Consider the following 22,146-nt stretch of genomic DNA (forward strand, 5'->3'; position numbering starts at 1 on the left):
TAAATTATAAAACTAATGAAAAAAAAATTAAATCTCAGATGCAAATCTGAGCAACTTCAGTTGCTGCTGAAATAGAACTGGAAATGCATTTTTAGTCAATCTCCTGCTTTCACTTTGAAGTTCTGTTGTGAAGTTCACAGACCAAAGACATTGACCTCGGGCAAAAAGACAGTGAGTGACTACTACAAACAAAAAGAAAGCAGCGCTCCCCTCTCAAATCAAACAATATGCAAGAAAACATGTTTATCCAAACTTAGTGGTGAAAGTGAAATATTAAGCTTATATCAATTAACGAAGACTCAATTTACACTGGTAGGAACTTGTGTAAACTCTGCTTCTATTTTTTTTTTTAATAAATTGCAGAATTATACATGAATGGAAGAAGCCTGCTGCAAATGACAACAGTTGACAGCTACTGGCATGCTAATCTGAAGCACATAAGGTCGGGAGAGGTAAGAGACAATCTGGTTTGGTTAACACAACTAAGTAAAGACTACGGGATTCAGATTATGTCTTACAAGTCTCTAATAAAAGAGTGTTAAATGAAATATTTCTAAATTAACTTAATTTTTAAAGACCTAGAAAGTATCATTGCTTCTACAGTATCGTACTGAAAGACCTTTGCAGGTGGAATCACATTTAAACACATTCCAGTTATACTCCCAAGGTGTCTACTGTCTATTTTTACAATATTCCTAGAAGAGATTCCATGCAAACCCAAAGTCCGACGTCTCACTTGGAAAATAGCACAAAGCCTTTTCTGGAGGTCCAGTAGTCTATTCACGCCAGAAAGGGGTCAATTCCATTTCCCAGGTCTAAGTACTACAGCGAACGATGTATGTGCGTCATGTTACAAGAGAATAAACGTTAATCCAAACCCACCAGCTTCCAAATGTTTCTTTATTGTTTTCACAATTCAAAAAAGGATAATTCATAATGCCTGTGTCTTTGTGTTTGCCTTCACCTCCCCTTTCAAAGTACAAAACTTCAAACTTCTTCCCAAACAAGTACTCAGCCAGCTTTCCTCTCTCTAGCTGCGACTTGTTTTTCCTGCAGTAGTTCTTCTTCCTTCTTCTTGTGAAGCTTTAGAAGATATTCGTCAGGTTCAATTCCTGCCTCCCTTAACTCTGACATGGCTTTCTCCAACCGGTGCAATGTACGGGCACTCTGCACTTTCCGAGCAGTAATGTACAATGTAAATTCCTTGAAGCCCATCAGTTTACAGGTGTCCACCTCACATATATTATTAACTTCTTTGGTTTTGTCCACCTGAGGGAAAAAAGTCAAACCTGACATCTTTTCCAGATCTTCAATATTCACTTGGAACTCAGTCAGCTGGTGACTGAAGCCTATGGGATTGTTTGGCACCACAAACGCCCCCAGTACCAAGGGCTCCGTAGATGTTCTGTTCCGTCTGGCAAGGATCACCTTGTATAAGTGGGATGGCACAGCTACGTCATCCTTTCCGATCACCTGTCAAAAGGAAAGCTCTGTTACAGATACAGATCTTATCCATTACGGGGGCAGGAGGGGAAAGATGCGAGACTAATCCTACTACCTCTAAAAAGGAGTCATAGCACGTAAGTACACATCAAAACCACGTTATCAGACTAGAAGCTGAGCTGGAAAGCACCATTTCGTTGCAGCTCCATATATAGTTGGTCAGGAATGAGCTAGTTATTTGATGCCTGAATCTCTCTCTCAAACAGGAAAAGCAGAGCAAAGAATACTTCACTGCAAGGTTATTCTGCTTTTGATGATAAGAGACTTTCCCAGAAAGTTCTCTTATAACACCATTGCCTTTATATTAATATTTATAATTATATTTTATGTTCTGTTAAAAACAATGATGCAGACAAAAAGTCAAAAGTTTAGTCAGTAGTTGTCTAAATATTTGTAAAGATCTGTGACAAGGAGCTCTGGTAGAAGAACAAACTCAACTTAAATCTCCTAAGCAGATGCAACTTCAGTTATGGCTGAAACTGAACCGGGACCAAATCCAAAAACCACGTTTGGAAACAGGGAGTCAGTCAAGACCCCAGCTCCCTAATCCTGGTGTAGATCTGTACGTGGAGCTTACTTGAAGGGATGGTAGAGTTCCTTTCTCATACGGTATCACATTGTTTATGCTTGGAAAGCTGTTTTCAGTAACAGTGGCTCTATACTAAGTTCCTGACCTGACAGTTCCAAATCTTGTGTTTCTTACTATGCATTTCAAATCAACTCCAACTTACCTTCTGTCAGCTGTTTTTTGTATCTCTATTATCCATACACAGGCTGTATTTAAAAGCTACATTACCCAAGTAAGCATTTTTTTGAGGGGACTTAGATATAAAGTATATTCAGAAGTACTCAGTATCTTACAGGAGAAATCTACGCAAAGAAATCTATTCCAACAGTTAAATAATTTCAGTTATTAATTCTTTCAGTGCTTGAACTGTGTCTTCTACCTCTGTGGCCAGTTTTTTAAGTGTCTGGTCTTTAAGTTTTACCAAAACCAGAGAAAGTACCTTTAGGAGAAAGGGAAATCTCTGATAAAGAAAGTTTTTCAGGTTTTGCACAATAATGTGGCAGTAACATTATTACTGTCTCTGCCAAACATGTGCTCTGAGATTTACTTTGTTACAGAATATTTTCCTCCTCACTCTTAAACTAGGTTATGCCGTACTTTAATCTTTTTTTTGTTGCATTTTGTTTTTTACAAAAATTATCTTGCTTATGACACCAACCATCTCCTAAACAAAGCCCTGCCTAGACATCTAACAGCCATTGAAACTGGTAAGCAATAAATAAATGCCTTATGACAAATCTACTTTCCCTTTCAACGACGGCAGATGTCTTGATAGGGAAATTAGAGCTCCTGAGTGTCAAAGCACTCTGCATTTTGCATTCAACGTGGGTGAAACCAGAGCTACAGCTCCTCAGGATCAACTCCATAAATAATTAAAACTGACTGATGCACAGGTAATCTTCAAGTATACGAAAAACTACACATCAACACAGCTGTATCTGGTGGGTTAAAACTGAATTACAAAATGAATGGTGCTGGGAGTTTAACCTATTTGAGACAGGTAGCACTCAAACTGGGGAGTCATGCAGCCTCTTGGGGGTGAGAGGGAGTGAGCCAAGAAGCATGAAAAACCCCGAGGGGGAGAGGAGGGGCTTCACATCTCTGTATTCACCCAAGTGCAGGCAGTGACTGACACTGTTGAAGGCAGAAGGCTGGAGTTCCTTTTCTCCCCCTGGAGCAGGGATCTTGCAGAGGACACACTGCAATCCCACCTCCCCGGGCAGGGCAGAAGAGAAGGAAGAGGCTGTGCACAGCTGCACTGCCCCCTGAAGCTGCTGCTGTAGCCTCCTGAGAGAAGCAGCCAGTAGTGAGACTAAACCTTGTTCCTCAGATTCTCCCCGGGCCAACAATCTCCTGACCTGCAGCATTCCTGTGCTGCCTTTTCCAGGCCTTTTCACATACTTTTTTCCACTATAAATACATGTATACATCCTAGGTCCTCTGCTTGGCTCCCTCCCCTTCTCAACACCTCCCACACACGTACACACACCAGCATCCTCTGTCTGTTGCAGAAAAGACTAGAGGAAGGGTGAGCACGCAGATGGAGCTGCCAAAAGTATCTCCAATTAGGGGGTATGTGGCATATGTAAAACAAACAGGTGAATGCGTGTTGAGTGAGCTAGCGGAGGGAACAGGGGATTGAGGCTGAGGACTGAGTGGGTGGATAGAAAAGCTGGGGAATGAACAGAGCTGCACATAAAATAGTTAGGTATGAAATGGAAATGCTGAATGCCTGAAGTGGGTGTTAAGGGAAAACAGACCCTGTGCGTATGTAATACTATGCAAATATATATATTATATGCTAAATAATGCACATTTATGCACAGGATATGCCCCTATGAAGGAGGGAAGGAAAGAAGGACTAGTTCAAAACGAAGGAAGGGCTGGCCTTTTGAGAAATGTAGTTCTAAATACAACTCAACTCTATACAAGCAATGGCTGTATATGTAATTTATGTACCACTTCAGTTTCACGTAAGCTCTCTTTTGAGGATTTAAATAAAATTTAAGTAGTGTACAGGCTTTATACCAGTCCTCTGAAGAGCAGTAAACTACTTCTGTAATTACTTCAATGAGTTCTAATACTGTTAAAGTGATTAAAACAAACTTCAGCCTGCCAAATGGCCAGAGTCCACCAGTGTCCTTTCCTTACACAAAATGAGGCATAAAAGTTCTATCCTCAGCTCATTCTGCTGGAGGAGATCCAATTTCTCTGACAGAGTAAATATGCATGACAAAGAATATATATGATTTTTTCTGCAGTTTAATGGTTATGTGAACCATGCACCATCAATTATGCAGCCAGTGTGACCCAATTATTTCTGTTAAAAAAAAAAGAAATGCAGTTCTAAAGCACACCACGGTATTTCCATCATTAAGCTCTGTAATATACCACCATTTGCTTTTTTATGGGAGTAGGTACAGGAGCTGCAGATTAATATTTCCGGAGAGCTGCCCCCCAACACCCAGCTCAACAGCCAGGGAAAGAAGGAAAGCGTGATTCCACAAAAGTGAAGTATGCAACAGAAGCAATAGGCAGGAAAACCAAACTCAACAATTCATTTCCTATCGCCACCTAGAGGATTTTCCTACCCAACTACAGCAGTCTGAATCCCCGCTCCGATCAGCACCATCCCATTTATCCCAATGTACACCTAACAGAGGCAGAGAGCGTACGCTCCTATTGTAACAGGACAGAAAACGGGTTAAGATTGCCCATGCACAGATGTTGATTTTAAAAGATTTCATGCGCTAATACAAGCAAGAAAATACAGCAATGGCCTGTTGAAAATCGCTGCTGTCCCACATGCTTTCACATCATGTGGATAACAGGCCATGAGGTAAATTTTTGGGTCATCCTTTGAAAATTTCCAGTTTGCTATTCCTATAAAATTTTGCTTAATCTTACACATTTTCAACAGCCTCACAACAACAAAAAAAAAGCACTCAAGCTAAACGCCTTCTTTTCATAGCATTAAAAATACTCCTTTCCCATCATCACCTGGGAAACTAATGTGACATGTCAGATACTACTTCTTCCTGTATCAGTTCAACATAAAAATGTTCATTGCCTGACTTATTGGAGCTTCTTACTCCTTTCGTTTTTGCTTTGCTCTTGCTTTCTTTGGTGATCTGGTGCTAGCTGAAGCCCTACAACTGAACCGGTGTTGCTGAACAACACAACATTATGGTAATGTCATTTTCAGCATAGTGTTTATTGGGGTTTATTATTATTGACATTGTTATTGACATTCCACGAGTGTGTACAAATTTGTTATAGCCTTGGATGCCCAGTTAAACATGGACAGCTGTCATGAGGTCAGGCCATTAAAATGTGTGCAATTCCTGACATTTAGAGATGTTTACATATTGCTAAAACAACAAACGTGTTGGTAAGCAGTTATACAAACTTAAAGAGCTCACAGGGACAGATAAAGATAAGGGCAGAAGCAACACAATTTATTAAAACAGAGAGAACTCGACGAGCTTTGATGAATTCAGTCTCATAGCTAAGGCACTGGATAGGGATTCATCTGAAGCTTGGCATTCCTCATTATTTTGGCCAAATCATTACATTGCTTTTCGTTGTAGTTTTTAAACCTTGGAGGAAGAACAAACTTGATAATTTTTGTGGAGTGCTTAAGTATCACAATAAATAAAGAAGACATTTGCTAATGGATCTAGGATGTTTAAGCATATGGCATTAACTAACTTCACCTTCACAGTGGTAGTCAGACAAATACGGAGCAAAGCCATCCCTAAAATTGAGTTTGGGGTTTATCAGAAAGAAAATTGCATTCTTACAGAAGCAGGAGAAAAGGAACATACAAGGTATAACTGCAGAACACTTAAAGAGATTATATTAGAAGAAAACAGAAGTGTTACTAGAAATTTTTAAAACATATAAATGTTATCATATTCTCATTTTATACTGGACTTGTCACAGCTTCTCAGAGCGGTAAGAAACCTATCTTCTTCTGAAAGGGTAAGAACAATTTTTAAAAGAAAGGACTCATGAATCTAAAAGTAGTATTTTGCCATCTAGTGACTAGAAAATGAAAATCAACCGTGAAAAGAATTAGCAGAAGGGACTAGCCCTTCATCAGCAAGGGCCACCTCTGGATTGGCAATTATCTGAGATTCTCTTAAAACCTGGTAAACAGAAATCGTGTTCAATCATGACTTAACTGCCAGCACACACTGAAGAGTCCTTTCATCAGAGGTACTGTTATCAAATACATTAAAATGATTAAATTCCCTCTACGCTCCAGTAACAGCTTCTTCCCTCTCTTTCTCTGTGTAATAACCAGAGTTTAGAACAAAGCCATAATGCAAACCAGAACTGACTGAAAACAAGCATATGCACAATTAACTATATAACGATACTTCCATCTACACCTAGCAATAGCAAAATTAATACTTCTCTCACATTTTTTGATGTACAGAATTCAAGGACATCACTCCTGTCACCCAAAATAAGACTGCAGCTTCCTGTGACCAGGCATTTGTTTGCCTTAGCTGTAACCTGAGGTATGATACTGACCAGCCCCATCGGATGTTTTACTGTAGAGAATATCATTCCTGCTGATATGACCCCAGGTTTGACAATTCAGAGCTTTAGTACAACTCGATACTAAACTCTGTATAGAAACAGATTGTCTGGTAGTATCAAAAATTCCCTTTGCTATCCGTATCATTTTGTTTACTTGACCATTTTGATGCCATTAACTGCCTTTCCTCCAGTTCCTTCCGGATTTGTGTCAGGCAGCACTGATTCTGTTGACAGCGTTTTCTCCCCAGTATTTGGGAGAACTCTGTCAGATGGCACTGAGAAGAACTGAGGGGTGAGAAGGCAGACCTAGCCATATAGAAAATACAAAATACTACATATAAAAATCATAGTAACAATCTGCAACAGCACTGCACAGCCAAGCACTCCAAAACGCAAATGTACGTACTTCAGGGAAATGTAATTTGTTATGGCTGGTCTGATTGCTATTGCCAAATCACTGGGCAATTCTAAAAAAGAAAGAAAAGAAGGAAGGAAGGAAAAAAAAAAAAAAAAGAAGAGATGGTAAAAAAGAAAAAGCTTTGCCTAAACACATAGTTATGGTATTAAAAGACAGAAACTCAACCCTCTTTTTTTTTTAATGAAGACAGTGTGTATACATATTTACATGATGACAGACTACTACTTCCACAGAATTCATTTAGGTTACTTAACACTGAATCCACGACACTGCCTATCACCACTTGTATACTATAATACAGGAACCTTCAGGATGGGTACAGTGCTAAATATAAGCAACTCCATAAATCTATCGTGCACCTTTAGTCTCTCCTGTCCTCCAATCTTACCCCAGTATCTATTATTTTCACTTGTACCTCACGTCTAAATTTAGGGCTGACAGAGCTCTCGTCATTTACACCAGCTGGTCCAAGATCCAGCCCTTTGAAATTCAGTTTTATGGGACAAGTATAATGGACCTAGATCCATTAGTTGCCTGTGTAGCTTGAGCCCACTTGGAGCAGCTGACAAATAGTAATAGTTCCCAAGTTTATTTCCTCCTTTAACAAAAATTCCTTCCCCTATAGCATCTTGGCTAGGAGAAAACCTCTACTACTACTGTAAGTTGACTATGGAGAACCATAAAGCACCATCTTATATTTGAGAGGTGCAATTTGTTTCCCAGGGACCTATTTGCCACAGAATTAGATGACAAGTAAATATATCTTCTGGTAGAGTTATTGTGCATCTCTGGTGCAGCCTAGTCATTCAATTTGGAAAATTAAACAGCAGACATGATTCCAGTATGAACCCCGCATATCACTAAAAAGTACAGAAAAATGTCTTCTTCAAACAACTAATAAAATGTTATCTAAACTGTACATCCGTTCATCAACCACAGCCCATTCTTCTTACATTAATATTTACTATGATGGCATTGGGAATAAGAAGGGTAGAGCACGATGCAGTAGAATTATTGCAAAATTTGTATTTCGTACTCCAAATCTGCTGACAGAGGAAAATCACTGAACTGACAGTCACTGGAGAACAGTAATGTATAAAACAAGACAATGTCATTTTGATTTGATCCGGGCAAAGATGAAAAACCTGCATCTGCCTCTCCAGTGACACAAAACAGACTTTTCCTGTTGGCATTCTATTTTACATATATTCTCAAAATATGTTTTTCAGATACCAAGCACAGTCATCAATCTACTCTTTGCAATAAAAGCCTCTGCTGGAGACAGATGAAATGACAGAACATATCTGAGGATACAGCAAGTTCAGCCAATAGATAGAACAACGCTGGTATCTAAGGAGTTGAAGGTTAATTCCCTTTCTGGAATTAAACAGCAAATGGTACCACAGTCCAAGCAGGAACTGGGAACAATGCCATGACCGATGTTCTGTTTTTTCTCTATAGTGATCTAAAAATAACCTTTTTGGATGTCTGATGAGAAAAACACCAGCCTGTAAAGCCATGGATACATATTTCATCACTCCTTTAGCCAAAAATAAGGAAACTAAGATTGAAGAGAGGATCTGAAACAAATCAGAGCAGGCACATTCACTGTAGTACTTCTGTGTTTTCTTTTTTCCACAGTTCTACTCCAGAGGAGAAGAAAAACATTAGAAAGGAGCTCAGCCTGAACAGTCACATTGCCAGATTATATGTTGTGAGTTTCAGCTCTATTGTGTATACTACACCACTTCTTAAACAGCACGCACAATGAAAAAGAACACCTTCTCACATCAGTTTCATAAGCCCAAACAACGAGGAACTAAAAGCCTTTCATTTCGAAGTCACTTGTTTGAACCTAGCAGAGTTCAGTCTGGAAGACAGCTAAGAGGTACCTTCCCTTCTCACTCAGCTGCCAGCTTTTAGTGTTGTTGGTTTAGGGGCAGAATCCCAGACTATCAAAATCAACAGCAATGACTGCAATTATATCCAAGGTATCTGTTTGAAAATATCTTTTCTCCAGTGCTTTGACAGGTTGTATTCCCTCTTTTAAGCGTACGTGTTGATGTAAGAAAAAAAATCACAACACTCTACTCTGAAGTCTCTCTCCCCAAAGGACAACTTCAATGTCAAGCACAAGAACTTATATCATAAAGAGATATCAAAATAACAAAACAATTCTCAGCCTGCATTTATTTACGCTTAGGAGTATAGCCAAAGAGGACCCAAATCAAATAATCTAATATTTAAAAGAAAACAAAAAACCTAAATCAACATTTTACTTTTCCCACCTGTAAACAGTATTATCTGTAGATAAATACAGCTTAAATACAATCAATTTATATAATTAATCTCTCACCCTAGTCAGCTCACTAAAGGATTTACAAATGTGGCCAAACGGTGAAATGAAAACATGCACCGTTTTCAATCTCACACTGAACTTCACTTCATAGTTTATATTAAGACCAAAACTGATAAAACATTCATAAAAGACCACAGTTGTCATCAAAGCCAAAGATGATGAAGACATCTTGGCAACAAAGAAAACCAGAATGCTGTGATAATCAAAGCAGCAGCACAAATGTTTTGTGCCACTATTATTCCATCACCGTATCCCAGTATCAAGTTATTTTGAATAAAGACAGTAAGATGCGGTTTCTGCTCTTATTTTTGCCTGTGGAATACTAAAATTTGTATTTCAAAACCAAAATGCAGAGCCACAATCATTTTTTAGAAAAGGTAATCTTTCTCTTCTAAGTAAACACTTTCTCTGGAAAAAAAAAACTAGAAAAGGATTACCAAGATGAAAGTGAAGCAGTTGATAGATGATTCAACTGCTTCCTGGAAAATCATTTTCACTCATAAAATGTTCAAGTCAGCTCAAGATTTTTAATTCTTTGCTATTTCAGAAGAATATATATTTTTAGGGATAAAAAAAATTAAATGCAATAACCTGACAGCTAGAAGGAGGAAAATTCAAGCAAGCTGTGTGCAAGCCTGAAGAACTCTTACAGTATCATTCCGCATAACAGCAAACCGAATGCTCAGCTTGACGCTGTTGAGAGGGAACATTTCCCTGCTGCTCCCGGCTATGTGCTTTTGGATGTATCTCATGCTGTCACCATAAGCACTAGACTCCTCCATGCGCTGCTGTATCTTTCTATACAGCAGAAAACAAGCCCAGTAAGCAAACAGAGTCCAGTACGGACGGTCTTCTATTGCATTGCGTAATTAAGCATCTTGTGGAAGGATCCGACAGTCACCAGCACTGACAGACAAGGGAAAGGACTGGAAAGTATAATGGGCAATAGCAAAATCAGCAACTCTCCCTCTGGGTGGCAAGGAACCATCACCAGTTTAAAAAGTTGGCTTTGCCACTAACTTACTGCGTGGCACTGGTCATACCCCCTAACCACGGCTTATTTACCGGCTTGAAAAAGAGCACAGTTGTCACCTTCCTCACAAAGATGTGGTGACAGCTCAAGTTTGGAACTACCACTGAACATGAAAAAGATAAATTATTGTTACTGCATTTTCATATGCATGACTATCTGAAAAAAAACAAAAAACAAAAAAAAAACAACCTCAAAACCAAAGCTGTGATTTCATCACAGTCAAGGCAGTGATGAATGCAGCTGGGGAAATAAGGGACATTTTTTAAAGAAGTAAAAAGGTAAAAGTGAACAGGAAAAACTACATTCTATCATGACTAAGTTCCAAGTTCAATCAGATGGAAATCAGCCATGTATTTATAATGGAGGAACAGTGCCTAAATCTTACCACTAAACAAGCCAGCGCTGAAAGTTGAACATCTCTCTTTTGTGTCCCTCATATTCCTCGGAAACAGGGGCTTGTTTAGAGCAAGCTCATTCATTGCTCCTCAGAGAACAAGCTGGACAGCTGAATCACTCACGAGCTGAAGCTGCAGTTAATCCAAGTACTTATTTTCAAGGAAAAGTGGTTTTTTTTTCAAGAGGTACAAAATACAGCATTTATTACTTGCATTATGCTAGCTTTCGTCTAGCAACTGAAAACAGCAATAATATCTCATTACAGCAGGGGCAGAAGGTAATATTCCCTCCCTCGAATACCTTACTACACTCAGATCCTACAGATGTCTAAACACACGCTTACAAAGAATAAGTCAGGATGAGCACTAACAAATTCACCTCTCAACTTGATAGGCTCCCTATCTGTATGTCTATCAGTGACGGTTTCTAAAGACTGTATGATCAATCCTAAATCTTCACAGGATTTTAAGCAGGTAATAAAAATGGGGGACCAAAAAAACAGGGGGTTCAGTGATTACACTGCATTCACCTAAAATCTACTGAACTTGAATGAAGTCCTTCAATTGAATTCAGCATACTCAGAACCTCAGTTGCAAAACCACAACACTCATCTAAATGATGCATAAGGGATATCAGCAAACAACTGCTTTTGAAATTAATGGAGCACACACATCCCAATATCCTATGTAGTGTTGAGAAACCCACATTTGTGTTGCACTGCTTCTAAAATATGTCAATAAATGATTGACCAGACGCATATGCATCAGCAAAACCCACTAACTCTCTGCTTAGACACTGTCCTGTATTACGGAAGCCAGAAAACAGTTTTACTGCAGAATGTGAACAGACATTTAATACATTTCTCTTTGTACATAAAACCAAATTATTTTAAAATAATACTTCATCATGTGTAGGCAAGACATAACATCTCTACTGAACTTGCCCCAACTAGTATATTGGACATTCCATACATTTTGCATGTACTACAATGTTTAACTTTGTTTTATGAAGCTACAATATAAATTTTAAATAAATAAAGTATTACCACTGCACTGTGAAGCCAGCAACATATATACATACCTGGTAAGTAACACTCTTCTTTCCATCGTCATCTGTTTGAGGCAAGGTCAGAGGTCCAGAAACTACCCAAACATCCTCAAATCTCTCAGTCAATTCCCGACAATACATTTCCATTCTGGAACATATTTGTTAGATAGGGTAAAGTCAGCTGGGAAAAGTTAACATAATAATCTTTGAAACACACTGTGATGGGCAAGATGAACTACTGACAGTCTGGGAGTCTTTTTCCCAACTCATGTGACTGACTCACAAGCCAAAGAAGGTAAAACGCAGGCCCAAGTCACACTTCCAGCTTGTCCCATGTTCACTCCTTCACAGATAGGGACGTTTTATTGCACACATCTGAAAATGGTTTTTGTAGCCTTATCACCTGTCCTGAAAATTTTAATTCTCTACTTACTCTGACATTTGACACTACAAAGATATTGATGATGGTCACTTGGGATTAGTGAGATACTTGTTTTAAACAGCAGGTTGTGGCGTTCTTACTTCAAAAAGTTCTACTATATTAGTGGATTTGTATGGTCCTCCCCAAGAAATCAATGTCCTGCAACAGACAGCTCTTTCTGTAGCTCAAAGTACTTAGGAAAGTTTCTACACGTCACTCCCATTAAGTCTACTCATTGTTTTTTTTTTTTTATACAAAACTGTTTAAAAATAAAGCAGTAACTCCAAAAATACTAATATTATTTTTGCTTTTTAAACTAACTGATTCAGTTTCACAGCATAAAATATTTCCCCAAATACAAAGCTTTTTGGATCATGCTTATTTTACGTAAAACAAAAGACTACAGCCCACCTTTGATGTAACACCCCAAGTGTTACAGAAATCACATACAGTGGGTACCTATTGATCCTTTACTAAAGACAGCGTTGCACTACACTCAAATGGACAAACAGACCAGAACATGAGACAGATGAGCCCAGCTACTCTGGCTGCGTCTGGAAGGGGAGGTTTCAGTCTCTTCTCTGTCTTATCCCTGCTCCTCACACCTCTCACTTGAGTCACCTCTAGCACTCCTCACCTGTCAATAACCCTGGACAAAACCAATCTTTTTTTGTGTGCTGGGTTAGTGAAATAAATCAGTGCACACAGATCAGAATTAGCAGGAATGAGCCCCACAAATTAGAATTAGCAGGAATGAGTCCCTTCTTTGGTAATAGTGAGCTGCCACGTGACACGCCAAAGCACTGACCACAAGCTAATTTTTTTTCCTGCTGTCATCAGCTTTGCTTCTGAGCAGCTCAGCTCCTTGGGCTGTCTCACGGCATGGCAATACAAATGCCAGCACAAGGGAAGAAGGGGAATAAATGCAGCTAGGGAGTAAACTGCTTTTGGTGGCACCAGGGAAAGAGATCAGATTACAACGACCATAAAATCACACTCAAGACAGAAAATTACAGTTAAACATCAGGAAAGAAAGAAGCATGCATGTTGGTGGGAAGAGAATGAGGAATAAATACTAAGGTGCAGTCAGAGCACACCACTGAATCAATCTAACAGCTTACTATCTAACAGCTTGCTGAAAGATGCAGTCCTGCTCTCCCCTTTCCTACTGCCCCCCTTGTCTGCCCCAGCTGAACAGTCCTACTCCATCTTCTGTGTCGGCTCTGGCACTCATCTCACCAGTTGATCCAATTTTCTAACCTGGCAGAAACACAATCAAGCAAAAGAAAACGCAAATCAGTTTAACTGTGTTAGCAAATGAAATTGTCTCGCCATAGTCATGCTAGTACCAGAGCTAGAATTGGGAAAGTAGCAAAAACACATGGCTGGAGGGCAAATATTGCTTTAAAAAACAACAGACTTAAACTGACTAAGCTGTATTGTCTACCTGCACCTCAGAAGACAATTTAAGAAGCAAGCAATTAAAGAAAGGAAGAGAGTACTGAAGCCAGGAAGGGATACAACACACGTGACAGATGGTATCCTTAAAACTATTTATCACTAAACAAGTGACTGACAAATGGCACAAAAACCTTGTTCATGTATTTAAACTGTGGGGATAGGGTACTGGGGTTGGGAGAAAGTGGTAACAGTTGCTTAAATTGCGGGGCTGACAGTGCCAGGGAAAGTTTTCAAACACTTTCCATCATTTCTTGACTAGGCAGAGATCCTGCTCAAGGGAAATAAAGAGGGTTTCCAACTTTGAATTGGTACAAATGCATAGCTTTGGTATGAGGAAATTTTACGCTCAAATACTTGAGGGATTAAAACAGTTTTAAAAAATATCTCTTAAAATGTTACAGCGTTTTATTTGTCTATAAAACTGTGTAACCTTATTGAACACCTCATATGATTTTCTATGCACTCTTGTAAAACTGGAAAGTAGTGTGTAGTTGAACAACGATGCATTTTTGATAGACTTTTAGTACAATACTGCACACGGTTTTGCTAACCTTCCCTTGAGAGAATTTTGTGAAATTGATCATTTCCCCCTCCTGTTTCTGAGTCTTAACTTTCTGCAAGTCCTATGCATGAAGCACAGGACGAACGCTATGTTATTCATGTTTTTCTCTGCTCAAAGGAAGAAGAGAATAAAAATCCTACAGGAAGAAAGCGTAAATTTATCAACCACTCACTTCACCCCAAAGCCGATCCAGGCAGCGTTCACAAGTGACAGAAAACCTGCCTGACTGCTGCTTGGAAGACAGCACTCAAAGAAACACCTAAGACCTGAAGTAGTCACCAACTCAGCGGGGAGCACTCAGTTCTCCAATTCAAAGTGAACCAATGTCCGCATACAGAGATGTGAATACTCTCACATGGGAAGTGCTTTTTTGAGGAAGAGATGTTAAAGTAAGATATAAAACCTTTCCTTGCTTCTACTGAGTCTTCCTTAAGGACAGAGATGTTAAGCCTGGTACCTTTACCCACACCAGCCAGAAGATTTTTATCTATTCTAAATAAATGTCCTCTACAGTTTGATTGAATAATGAACTAAAGCAGTTGTTACACTGTTCTTACACTGTGAGGACTGAGGTGTTTCACATTTCAGAGGAAGTTGCTATGATCTCTCCTGTAAAGTACTCTGGAATACTTTGATATGAAGAAGTTTTATAAATATAGCATTTTTTATTTATGTCACTGTCTGATATTTTTTACTTTGTTTACTTACAAGTAATTTCTCACCTGTTCCAAAATCCAGCATTATTTTCATAATTCTGAGGCACAATGTTAGACAGGTAAAATGTTTCGGCCATGGCTCTCTGCACAGAGAAAGAAAATAATATAATTTAATTGAAACGTTTACGAGCTGAAAACACATCTCAGAAGTTTTTGGATCAGAATCTATTTCTAGTTTAGTCTTAACATTATCCACACAAAAGGTCAGATAAAATCTAAGTCAGAACATCTACAAAATTATTTTGGCTTAAGATGTGCCTAACTGAGGTGAAAACCTTGCAAAACATATCTACTTTTTTTTTTCTTTTTCTTTTGTCAGAAACATAGCATAAGAATGTCCAACCACAGAGGCACAGTTTGTAATGCCTTTGGAAGCAACTAGCTACTCTTCTTTTCGAATGGGAATGATGCTTTCACCCATGCCTTTTATTTATTTGAATGCCTAGTGGCCAGCTTATTCTTTCCCTTACAAGAAAAGGTTTTACTAAAAATATTAATCAGTATTTTATAAATATGTAGCATACAGCTGACACAATTATTTATGACATCATAACGGTCAAACAGCTACATATCTGCTTAATTTTATCTTTTATAAGCATCATAAACCTCTCTGAACTGAAACCCGCATACCTCCAGATATGAAGGAGTTGGCACTAAAAAATTATGCATGTGTAGGGAAATACAGGATAAAAAATTTCCAATATCTTAAACTAGAATCTTCATAGATAGAAAAATACTTGTCTGTATTTTTCACATACTACTTCTTCAAAGCAAAGGGGATGACAGGAGTCCTTAGGATAATGAGCAAACACTACTTGTACTAATTAAACCATGAAATTACATTTTTATAATCCTGTATTTGAAAGACTGTATCATCTCAGTGGATTTCAAGACAGGTCCAGGATCTCTCTGCACAGGTAGCTCACCAGCAAAAAATCCCCAGGTAACACAAATAAATAATCACAAAGACCCTTCCAGTAGAAATAAAACAACTGGTTCTTTCACCCACCACGTGCTACTGCGCCGTCACTCTGCCCCACTGCATACTATTCTGCCTGGCAGAAATACAAATTCAAACTGCTTCTTAACCGACAAATTGCTGCATTAGGCACATTTCACAAGAGGATCCAATAAATCCAAGGCTTCCTTGTTAGTTAGTCAAGGCATTAGGGCATGCTTTTCTTACAGCTCAAATAAATGGCAGGTGAAGATATTCTACAGACTGAAAGAACTATGGCAAACGAAGGTTCTAATTTACCTCACACACATTGCCAGAAAGGAAAAAGCCTTTTAAATCATCCAGGCAATCCTCTTGCCAATACAGAACAGTACTTAACACCATCTTTGCTTTGTCCAATCTAGCCATAAACATCTCAGCACCTGTTGGCCAGAATGAAGTCATCGTTCCCTGTCTCTCTTTGACTGAGCTTCAGAACACACTTCCGAGGTTTGTTTAGTGATGGGTATCATCTTCATTTTAAAGGCAGACAATGTGACATACAAGAGGTTGAGAAGACTTGCTTAACACTATACTGTACCAGATATACTCACATCATCTCTGCCAAACAAGCTAATCTAGGTGTGACTTAATGAAGAGAGGTATGTCATCAGAGGATGCATCTGATTTAGACGCCTGAAGCAGACTGCGCGAGCATCCTAGAGTGCTCAGTCAGGAACAGACCTTGTAACTCCAGGTCCAGGTCTGTGCATCAATAATGAGACCATGTTCCATCTCAAAACAAACTGCAAAAGGAACATTACACATTACTTTTAAGGGTCTTTTGACCCTTTCCAACTGATAAACACAAATTAAGAAAAAAGAAAAGAAATCCTACTGTTGAAAATTTGTTATCTCCCGCTGGTGCCATGTGTCCGCGTGACCATCCGCTCCCAAGGTAGTCTTCATTGACAGCACTAAACATTAGAGGGATGTTAGGATCCGGTCTGAATTTACAGTGCCTTCGGTCTGCATTGCCTGAGGAATAACACACTAAATTGTTAGGTTATCGTTAAACCATCACAACAATAAGACAAAAAGAACTGGTTCTGTGATATCTTGCCCAATGACCCATGCTTAAGGATTCAACACAGCAACCTAAATTGGGTATCTTTCTCCTCAACTATAAAAAGGAATAATGCTGCTTAAGTATCTGTGCTCCAGTTCTAAATTCTTCCCCACTACACACTAGAAATCCTAATATAATATGCTTACTGTTCTATAGAGAAAAAACAAAAGCAAAATACTTCAGCCTTATCATAAATGCAGATTAACATTAATGGCAAGATTGCTAAAGACAAAAACCAGTATAGATTCCCCTTTTAGGACAATGAATATAACACAAATCTTCACCAGCTGCAATTCCATTTTCAGGTTTCATCCACTACAAGTATTCCTTCTTTTCCCAGGTCTAGTCTGGAAGTAGAATGGGTGTATCTTGATAAAGTTACACTTGGTAAAATAACAAACCCATTCAAGAGAAAGTCTGGAGTCATTTGTCCTTCATGGGCACAAAAATAAGTGCAGAACTTTCCTGTTCCTTTCCAAGATTCCTCTTCTACCTTTCCAAACATGCAGCAATTGTGCACAAAAATGACCAGGCCTAAAGTGTTCTGGTAGGCAAAAAAATTTTGAGGGGAAGGTTGTGAGGGGAGCTGGTGCAGAGATGGCAGCCTCCTCTAAGGTGCTATCTTTGCTAGGGAGTCTGTGACTCCCTCCCAGGTTTACTGGCCATACACCTATATTTGTGTCCTTGCACGGTGTAAAGTCATCTCCTTGGAAAAGAAATCACTTTAAGCGGGCTGCAACTTTGAGACCACTTCATCTCAAACACTGACCGCTTCCTTGGAAACGCGACGGCCAGGAAAGACTTGCACAAATTATTCTGGCACTGATAACCTCCAACAAGACATCACCTTTCCTACAGAACGTTCTAGGACTCGTGAACATCTGTAGTTAAGGAAGATGCTCCAGAGAAGCAGCGGAGGCATGCACAAGGGCTGACTCAGCTGTGCTTGTGCAGTGGCTCCACACAGGCAGCAGCACAGCGCATAGCTGGAAAAGAACTGGCTTAGAGCACCAGCACTGATGTCCACAACTTTTTTTTTCCCCAAATGTCAATATAATTCCAAGTATCTACACCATACTCTTTTCTTTCTTCCTTTTTTTTTTTTTCCTTTATAAAATTCAGGGTGTCACCTTCAGCATCGTTTCACAGATGCAATATACAGGACCATTTAACAGTCTCCTTTCACATGACTCAGGACCTGTACATCCCAGATAGAATTTTCATCAAACCTGCCACTTTATAAAGCACTTCCTGTTGCAATGCAATGTGAGGGACAATTTTCAATAGTGATCACTGCTAGCTATTAAAACTATTCTTTTTTCTACAGCTGACTGTGCATACACACACAGATTGCATGCACCCCAGCTTTTTTGTCCTGTCAGTCTTATCATTGAGCACACACACATCCTCCGCTTCCTTGTGCTCCGTACCGAGAACAAAGCGTGGTACACGCTCTCCACTTGGCAGCTCTCTGAAGAATGCAAGAATATGTAAGGACCACAAGGAAGAGGGGAAGGGGTGGAAAACCAGCATGCATATGGATAATGTATCTCTCAGAAACCAGTGCCTGCGAGCAATTCCTCTTCTCTGTCGAGGATCTGTGCATAGGTCCGTTGAGAGGATGTCAGAACAGAGAGGTGGTCAGAGCATCTTTATGCAGTGTAGGCAGAAGGAAGGAGCTTCACTTCTCTTTTCTTTTTTGTTAAAGCATTTGATATGATACTTTAACACAGTATTGATGCTTAGGAAGCAACAATGACAAGTTTATCAGTGTCCAAAAGAAGAGAATTCTTATTTTTGAAAGATCCAAGTATTTAATCTCAGTATTTAAGACAAAGCATAATTTATCAATTAAACTCAAAAAATTTATTCTCTGTTCACTGCTTTGATAAAAACAAGTTACTTCTTCTGTAATCAGATTGTACATCTCATTTGCATGTAAAGCTAATTTCTTTCCACCACATTTTTTAAACATTTAAGTTCTTATTTACCAGTTTGTTTGTTTGTTTTTCACACCACATGGTTTCAAAACTCCAGTACATGAAAGGTTTTTGTGACCGTCCCTGAACAACACAGTTCTGCCTCAAATTTCAAACAGAGTAGCTATTGGCATAAATCAGAGCTGAATGCCTCAAGATACATAATTTCATCTTGCAGGTTAGTTGTATCTGATAATTCGGAAAACATTTTAACAATTCACCTGTTAAGGCCCACTTGAAAGTACGTCTGGAATTACTGCTTTCTTCTCAGAAAGAAGTGGAATCAATGATGCTACTTAGGGGTTGGTTATAAATATTTTCAGGATCACGCTTTTAATTTTGAAAGGTAATTTGAAGACAGTGATTAAGATATATTTAGAGGGCTACTGCATCCATAAAACACTTTACAATTATACAGTTACCTCCATTACTAATAATATGCCTTATAAAAGCTGAACTAATGCTATAAACTTAATTTACAATGACTGTATACCACTCATATTTCATTCACCACTGACAACAAAAAAATCACTGAGCCTCTGTCTTGCATAAAAAACAGGGTGCAGAGTATTAGATAACGCACAGCAGAAAATACAACAGAGCTGCATTAAAGGAAACAATGGCTGCGGTGAGTAGGTATGCCCTAGCAGCTTTGAACAATTACAACTATCGGTGCCCTTTGCTCCATTTTTCTCTCTCATCTTTTCTTCCCATTCTGAGCAAATCTCTAAGACCTGTAGATGAAACAGTCTGGCCACTAAAGGCGTTGCCTCCACAAGCATTCACACGCATGGGGCAGTACCTAAACTGGCATAAAGTGGACCACAGAACTAACTATGCTAGCTAAGGAAGGAAGAGCAATTTTATGCGCCCGAGCAATAACACTGAACTTTGCAGGTCTGAATCAGATAAGAAAAGTTTAATCCTCAGTTTTTCATCTCCCCTCCATTCATGTTTAAAAGAGGTGAGTTAAGCTTCTCTCCTGCAACATGACTTACAGTGTTTACACTGACACAGACACATAGAACTGGCCCTGACAGACTGTTTCATAAATTCAATACAGAAATTTCTCACAGAAGGTTCTTCTTCATTCTTCTCTTTCATACTCAGCCCCTTGGCCAAGTGTATCTTGCAGGCTTCAGGACGTTCCACGTTCAGTATCAGACTAGTCAGAAAGAACACTGAAGAGGCCTGCCAACTGGCAGGGACAAATCTCTTAAATCACTGGCAACATCAGCCTTTACACTGTCATGAAGCTCACATTCACCTGCTGCCTCCAATCAGATTGTGAATGGGTGGAAAAATCCATACCTAGAGATCACCATAGGATTTTTCTCCCTCCCTGCTCCTGGATACACTTTACGTGAATTGCAAAGCCCATTCTGGGTGCCATAAACGTAAGAAAATAATACCTACATACCTAGTGTCTTCTGTTTTGAAATATGTTCTATCACCCATCTAGGCACCCGTTTTGCCTGGTCGTAAGACAGTGCATGATTTGTGTAACATCTGGTCTCTGTTCCAGCTTCAGGGAATCCATATTTTTCCAGCAGAGACTCTTCTACTGGTTCTAAGGAGCAAAATAAACAGAAAGCCATCAAAAGATGAAACATGATCAGAAACAAGACAGTAAGAAAAGCATCTCAGCGGATGTAAACACACCTGTTAGGGAACTACTTGAGGTTACTGCCACAATTAAGATCTAAAAAAATATTAAGACAGCCATCCAGCAAGACTCCCTTCTACCAAAAAAAAAAAGCTGTGCTTTTCATCATGCCTTCACATGAGAATCTCAGCTCTAGGACTAACTCACCCACTCTAATGCCTACACACATCTACCTAGCAATCGCTCTTGGCTGGCCTTCAGAAGAAGAGCTATCAGGTATTTAGGGACAAATCAGGCAACAAAGGAGTTACAAACACTGGAGATCAATACACACATTTCACCCTTCAGAACTGGAAATCGCACTCCTCCTCACTAACTGAGATGTACAAACTGAACACAAGTATGAGTCCTGCCCTCATCCGCAACACTTACACTCTGCTGAATGAATGAAAGCTTCACTTTGAGATTTTTTTTTTTTTGCATGCAACATTTTTCTCTCATGAAGGAATATTTACATCCGTCTTACTGACTTCCTCATCCTCCCGCCATCTGTTCAACAGCAACTCACGTTTTTACAGCCCCTCTTCCTGTACTTTCCAACATTTTGATACTTTTGAAGCCTTCAGGCTTCAGGCAGAGAAAACCATTCATTCCCACCAGGCCTCCCACCCCTGCCAGCCCACACAGTGAGCGGGCCGGGGCCTTCCCAAGTGAACCTCGTCTCTCTGGGGAAGCAGGAGCTGAAGTTTAGTTATGGCCTGAGCTGAACTGTGTGTTTAAAAGTAAACATACACACGTCTGTGGGTATATATCATGCAGACGATACCAGATCACGCAGGGCAACTGCTCTCCGCTCCCTGCTGTGACACGGGACATTTGCAGCCATGGTGCGAGTCGCACCGAACCACTTTCCTCGCGTGTCCCCGCCACGCCGCTGTGAGCAGGTGCAGCGAGGGGAAGCTGCGTTTTTAATGCCGGTTACAGCCCAGCACCCCCAAATAACCTCCTTCTCCCTCAGTCCCCGCCCTCCCGGCCCCCTCCGGGGCACCGCAGCACGGAGGCAGCGGGGAGAATGCTGCTCTGAGGGGACGGAGAGGGTTTAGGGGCTCGGAGCGGGGCGTTTGTGGGGATCGGCGCCGCCGCTCCCGCCCCGCGGAGACACGGGGCCGCCGCTCCCGGGCCTTCCCCTCTGCCCGTAGCTCTTACCCTCCGGCAAGGCTCGCCCAGCGACCGGCTCCGGCTGGCTCTGGCTGCGGAGGAGCCGCCACGCAGCCCAACAAGAGGCAGCGGCTCCCGCCGCGGCCCCGCACACGAAACCGCCCAGAAAGCGGCGGTGGCGGGGCAAGGCCGCCATGGCGGAGAGGGCGGGATCCGCGGTGCCGCCCTGCCACGCAGCGCCCCCTGCCGGCCCGCCCTCTGCAGCGCCTGGCCGCCATGGCGGCGGGGCGGGGAAACAACAG

General features: G+C 40.2%; 1 protein-coding gene across 1 annotated transcript; it reads right to left on the reverse strand.

The window, feature by feature from the left end:
* Positions 1-881: 881 nt before the first annotated feature.
* On the reverse strand, positions 882-22,049 carry EXOG (exo/endonuclease G). The gene is made up of 6 exons (XM_086742258.1): positions 21,893-22,049; positions 20,501-20,650; positions 16,871-17,010; positions 15,042-15,118; positions 11,909-12,023; positions 882-1,473 (listed from the first exon to the last, which is right to left on the reverse strand). The coding sequence occupies exons 1-6, from the start codon at positions 22,038-22,040 to the stop codon at positions 1,012-1,014; spliced, it is 1,092 nt and encodes a 363-aa protein (XP_086598384.1). The 5' UTR covers positions 22,041-22,049; the 3' UTR covers positions 882-1,011.
* Between the last annotated feature and the right edge of the window lie 97 nt (positions 22,050-22,146).

This window comes from Chlamydotis macqueenii, chromosome 2 (genome assembly GCF_036417535.1).
Source record: "Chlamydotis macqueenii isolate bChlMac1 chromosome 2, bChlMac1.mat, whole genome shotgun sequence".
NCBI lineage: Eukaryota > Metazoa > Chordata > Aves > Otidiformes > Otididae > Chlamydotis > Chlamydotis macqueenii.